At 51.0% G+C, this 6,000-nt stretch overlaps 1 protein-coding gene across 1 annotated transcript in view; it reads left to right on the top strand.

The window, feature by feature from the left end:
* KIAA0141 (KIAA0141 ortholog) overlaps positions 1-6,000 on the top strand; it is a 28,181-nt gene that overhangs the window by 9,105 nt on the left and 13,076 nt on the right. Inside the window, exons 5-7 of the mRNA XM_014955798.1 lie at positions 1,798-1,891; positions 2,623-2,765; positions 4,082-4,240. Coding sequence (XP_014811284.1) covers positions 2,634-2,765; positions 4,082-4,240 — 291 coding nt within the window. The 5' untranslated portion in view covers positions 1,798-1,891; positions 2,623-2,633. The remainder of the gene's footprint in view (positions 1-1,797; positions 1,892-2,622; positions 2,766-4,081; positions 4,241-6,000) is intronic.

The following is a 6,000-nucleotide window of genomic DNA, read 5'->3' as shown; positions in this document are numbered from 1 at the left end:
GTTGCCTCCAGGAGGTCCACCCCTAACGGGTACTGGGGCCTGACATTCGTCTTCCCCAGGTGCAGGACCCTAGACTTTTCCCTGTTGAACCTCATGAGGTTCTTCCTTGCCCAGCCCTCCAGCCTGTCCAAGTCTCGCTGGATGGCAGCACGGCCCTCCGGGGTGTCAGCCACCCCTCCCAGTTTGGTATCATTTGTCGGTAGCGGAGCAGTTCTCAGGAGGTCCTTGGAGGAGGAGGGGAGTTGGTCCACATCTTGTCCTCTGAGGAGCAGCTCTGAGAGCTGGCTGAGCAGTGAAGATAGCTGGTGGGAAGGGGCGTTTCTGGCGGGTGGCTTCCTGGAGGCTGCTGTGCAGTGTGTTCTGCTGCCACTCGATGGCACTGCCTGTGTAGGCAAGCTGGGGACAGAGCTGCAGGCCGGGCTGATCCGCCTCCCAGAGCTGTGGGAAACTGAAAAATACTGTTCATTACCAAGAAAGAAAAGACATTGTGTGCTGTGCTGGATTTTACTGGGAGCGTGCGGTGTTCGGTAAGCTCACGGTGTGGGCTCAGCTCGAACTGTGTCAGGTGTGTACAAATACGTCAGTGCACGTTTGGCAGAGGCTGTTTGTGGTGCTGACACGGGGCAGGAGAGTGAACAAGGGCTGATGTTCCTTTTGAAGGGGGCAAGTTGTGAGTGCTCTCGGGTATTTGCTGCCCGGAAGAAAAGGACCTGGGGGTGTTGGTAGACAGCAGGCTTAACATGAGCCAGCAGTGTGCCCAGGTGGCCAAGAGGGCCAATGACATCCTGGCTCGTATCAAGAATAGCGTGGCCAACAGGAGTGGGGAAGTCATCGTGCCTCTGTACTGGGCACTGGTGAGGCCTCACCTCGAGTACTGTGTTCAGTTTTGGGCCCCTCACTACAGGAAAGACATTGAGGGGCTGGGGGAGCGTGTCCAGAGGAGAGCCACCAAGCTGGGGAGGGGGCTGGAGAACAAGTCCTATGAGGAGAGGCTGAGGGAACTGGGCATGTTGAGTTTGGAGAAGAGGAGGCTGAGGGGAGGCCTCATTGCCCTCTACAACTACCTGAAAGGAGGGTGTAGAGAGGCAGGGGTTGGCCTCTTCTCCCAAAGGACGAACGACAAGACCAGAGGAAATGGTCTGAAGTTGGGGCAAGGGAGATTTAGATTAGATATTAGAAAGAACTACTTTACTGAGAGGGTGGTCAGGCACTGGAAGAGCCTGCCCAGGGAGGCGGTGGAGTCACCATCCCTGGAGGGATTTAAGAAACGTATAGACATGGCTCTTCAGGGCATGCTCTAGTGCCCAAGGGTATTGGTTTATGGTGAGGTGTTGAGTGTGGGGTTTAGTTGGTTGAGGCGGTGTTTTTGGTGGGCGTTTGGTGTGGTGGGTTTTTTTGTTTGATGGCTTTGTTTTTTTGTTTTTTGTTTGTTTGTTTGTTTGTTTGTTTGTTGGTTTTTTTTGTGGTTGGACTCGATGATCTCAGAGGTCCCTTCCAACCACTAAGATTCTGTGATTCTGTGATTTGCTCAATTCTGGAAGGTCTGATGGTACCTGAGAGGCTGCACCAAGCTCCCTGGCCTGGGGGGAAGTGAGCAATGTCCCTACAGCTTCCCTAAGGAGATGGCTGTGTAGGACAGGCAGATTTTTTTGTGGGCTCACGACACCAGATTACATCACCTTCTGGATAACTCTTGTACAGTACGAATGCGTTTCACTGCTCAGTTTCCAAGAAAGAATCTCCTATAGGGTTTGTATGTTTTTGCTGCCTTAACAGCTTTCTTCTTTAACTCCTCAGGGTGACCCAGCTCCGCGAGGACGTTTAGAGGAAGCTGCTTTCCAATTGCAGCAGATTTTCCGGATTGACATTTCCATTGCGTTGAATATCCTCGGTAATGTGGGCTTGGATTTGTTTTGTCCTTAAACCACACGTTTTCTCTTTTTGGAGGACCTCCAAATGGTTGCAGGTCTTGTGTGAAGGCAGAGATGGCGTCTGCCCAAGCTGAAGCCTCCTTTCAGCAATTTCAACTGTGCTTTGAGAGATTTATTGCCCTTTGTCCCATCCTGCCACCTGATTTATATCAGCATATTTAAATCCAGGCTTGGTTGAAGCCTGCACTGTTGTCCTGACATCTGTAGTTGGAAATTAAGCCATCTCTGTCTTTTTTGCAACAGGAGCTGTCATATCATTGTATCCTGTTTCATTGTCTGAGATCTCAAGTCTTCCTCGCAAGCTGAAAAGGCAATTGCAGAATTGCAGCTCTTAGAAGAGCTGAAGGAAGATGCAATGATCTAAGAAAAAAAAAATAAAAAAAAAAATCCCTGCCCTATATACACCACTAGTTGCAGCGCTAAAAAAGCGAGCTGCGTCTGCGCCAGCCATACGCTGTGTTAGCCCGTGATCCTTCTTTGCAATGAGACTAGAAAAATGCCTAAAATGCAGCGTTGCCAGTTTTCTTAAAGAAACTTTGCTCCTGCGGAGTGAGGGTTGGTTGAGCCAGCCAGAAGCTGGCTCAGCACGGGCCAGGGAAGGGCCAGTAGCCCAAGGGGAGGTTGCTGCATTTGAGGCTGCGTTCTGCCCGTTTTCTTTTCTCCTGTTTTGATGTTCTTGTGTTCTTCACAGGGGTTGAAAGCATGAGAGCAGGACATTACAGGGTAGCCTATACCTGCTTCAAACTGGCAGCGGATCGAGGCTACAGCAAAGCCCAGTTCAACGTGGGTCTGTGTTACGAGCATGGCAGAGGCACAGAAAAAGACTTGGAAAAGGTATCCACGGCTTGTCAGGTTGTATGTGTGCGGTACAGACCAGGAGAGGGGCCTTTGGTGGGTGCACAAGCGCTTTTATCCTTTTGCATGGGTGTGACAGGCTGAAGTCTTGTTAGAAAATGCTGGAAATAGTATAAATCGCAGTATCGGCTTCGGTGTCGTAGATGCCCTCAGAGATGTGCTCCTCAAATCCCCTTTCTGATGGCTTCTGAGTTCTTCTCGTAGGTACACAGCCTGTGCCACCGGCACCCAGGAGAGTACTGAGGAGAAACCTGTCATGTTACTGTATTTAAAACACCGTTGCGCATCCGAGGGCTTCTTTACATCTCAAGCCGTCCAGTTTGGGTTCCTTAACTAGAGCTGCCACCTAGTGCGTGCCGGCCGTAGTCAGCATCTTCTGGAGCTGCAAAGAGCTGCAAAGGCGGCTTGTTTGGAGTCACAGAATCACAGAATCTTCTAGGTTGGAAGGGACCTTAAAGATCATCTTGTCCAACCGTCAACCTCACTGACAAAAATAGACACCCACACAACAAACAAAAAGCAACACCATCACTAAACCATACCTCCCAGCACTACATCAACCCGTCTTTTGAACACCTCCAGGGATGGGGCCTCAACCACCTCCCTGGGCAGCCCATTCCAATGGCTTGAGTCAGTGACTCAAACTGAGTCATTGTGCAGACCCCCCTTGGCCCAGTGCCACCCCCCTTCCACACGGGGAGCTTTGACTAGGGGCTGAGGGGAGACCTTATCAATGCTGACAAGTATCTCAAGGGAGGGTTGAAGGAGGAGGGAGCCAGACTCTTTTCAGTGGTTGCCAGTGAGAGGACGAGGGGCAACGGGCACAAGTTGGAACAGAAGAGGTTCCACTCAAATATGAGGAGAAACTTCTTCACGGTGAGGGTGCCAGAGCCCTGGAACAGGCTGCCCAGGGAGGGTGTGGAGTCCCCTTCCTTGGAGATCTTCAAGCCCCACCTGGATGCTCCTGAGTAACATGCTGTAGCTCTAGGCAATCCTGCTTCAGCAGGGGAGTTGGACTAGATGATCTCTATGGTCCCTTCCAACTCTAAAAAATTCAGTGAAATTCAGGGAGGCAGGGTGCTTAGAGGGCTCTCCTATCGTCACAGCCCCCTGTCCCCACTTAAAGGATCTCATGTTTTTCAGCGGGGAGATGTGGGAGAGCCGCTGGGGTGACCATGCGTGGCTTATGATAGATCTAAACAGAGAGGTTAAGCTTGTCCTGGCCAACGGGGAGACGTGGCAGGTTTGAGGGCATGTATTACCTTAATCATGCAAGTGTGTTTCTTGTTTTCCAGGCAGCTTTTTATTACTACCAGGCGGCCAGCAACCATCACCCCATGGCCCAGTACCGCTATGCGAGGTATCTCTTGTGCCAAAGACCTGAAAATGAACAGGACAGGCAGCAGAAGGCAGTGACTTTCCTGGAGCAAGCAGCTACAGCTGGTATTGCAGAGGTTCGTGTCCACAGCGTGGGGGAGGGAGCGGGCAGAGAACCCTGTCTGAAGGATTTGGACCACATAATCACAGAATGATACGGGGTTGGAAGGGACCTCTGGAGATCATCCAGTCCAACCCCCTGCCAAAGCAGGGTCACCCAGAGCAGGCTGCACAGGAACGTGTCCAGGTGAGTTTGGAATGTCTCCAGAGAAGGAGACTCCACCACCTCCCTGGGCAGTCTCTGCCAGGGCTCTGCCACCCTCACAGGAAAGAAGTTCCTCCACATGTTTAGATGGAGCTTCTTATGTTCAAGTTTGTGCCCATTTCCTCTTGTCCTGTCACTGGGCACCACTGAAAAAAGACTGGCCCCATCCTCTGACACCCACCCTTGAAGTATTTATAGGTGTTGATCAGATCCCCCCTCAGCCTTCTCTTCTCCAGACTAAAAAAACCCAAGTCCCTCAGCTTTTCCTTATAGGAGAGATGCTCCAGGCGCCTCATCATCTTTGTAGCCCACAAGACATCCTCAAAAGCAGCATCTGTGGGCCTGCAGGAGAGATGGGGAGGGACTCTTGATCAGGGAGGGGAGCCCTAGGAGGAGGGGGAAGGGTTTGACACTGAAAGAGGGGAGATGGAGATGAGATCTGGGGAAGAACTTGTTTGGTGTGAGGGTGGTGAGAGCCTGGCCCAGGTTGCCCAGAGAAGCTGTGGCTGCCCCATCCCTGGAGGGGTTCAAGGGCAGGTTGGAGGGGGCTTGGAGCAACCTGGTGTGGTGGGAGGTGTCCCTGCCCAGGGCAGGGGGGTTGGAACTGGATGGTCTTTAAGGTCCCTTCCAACCCAAACCATGTTAGGATTCTATGACTGGAAGCCAAATCCTTCTTACATATTTGTAAGTGACAAATATGTAAGACAATGTATATGTATATATACAGGTAAGTGACAAATATACACTGACAGTGTATGGGAGACAGCCCTGCCTGCACATGGGAGGCTACTAGGTACCTTCTGTGTCAGCAGTGTTGGCTCTCTGTTTTGCTGTTGGGCTTTTTAATCTGGTTCCTAAATTAGACCATAGGCTTGTGTCAGCAGTGTTGGCTCTCTGTTTTGCTCTTGGGCTTTTTAATGTGGTTCCTAGATTAGACCATAGGCCTGGGAAAACTGACCCTCAGTTGAAAACACAGCTCTGTGTTTCATCTCTTCTCAGTTCCGAGAAGACAGGTTGTTTTGGTGGAGGAACTTCCATGAGTTGCTTGAAGTAAGAACAGATCCTGTATATATACAGGTAAGTGACAAATATACACTGACAGTGTATGGGAGACAGCCCTGCCTGCACATGGGAGGCTACTAGGTACCTTCTGTGTCAGCAGTGTTGGCTCTCTGTTTTGCTCTTGGGCTTTTTAATGTGGTTCCTAGATTAGACCATAGGCCTGGGAAAACTGACCCTCAGTTGAAAACACAGCTCTGTGTTTCATCTCTTCTCAGTTCCGAGAAGACAGGTTGTTTTGGTGGAGGAACTTCCATGAGTTGCTTGAAGTAAGAACAGATCCTCGTTTTGTATCTGTGACTTTTGGGGATGATTCATCCGCGTGGATCTGTGTACCCTGCCCTCCTTTCTCACTCTTCAGGAGATGCATTTAGGCATGTGCCATCTTGTGTTGCGGATGGCAGTCGTTCTGGCAGTGACTGTACTTCATGTAGCACGCTGTTCCAGGAAGTGCATCTGCTCTGTCTTGGGGACAGTAGGAGCAGTTCCCTGGCTCTGACTTCCACAGTGCAG

The sequence above is a fragment of the Calidris pugnax genome, unplaced genomic scaffold (genome assembly GCF_001431845.1).
Source record: "Calidris pugnax isolate Ruff unplaced genomic scaffold, ASM143184v1 scaffold228, whole genome shotgun sequence".
NCBI lineage: Eukaryota > Metazoa > Chordata > Aves > Charadriiformes > Scolopacidae > Calidris > Calidris pugnax.
The sequence above is the reverse complement of the archived record's forward strand: the minus strand, read 5'-3'. Positions and strand labels throughout refer to the sequence as shown.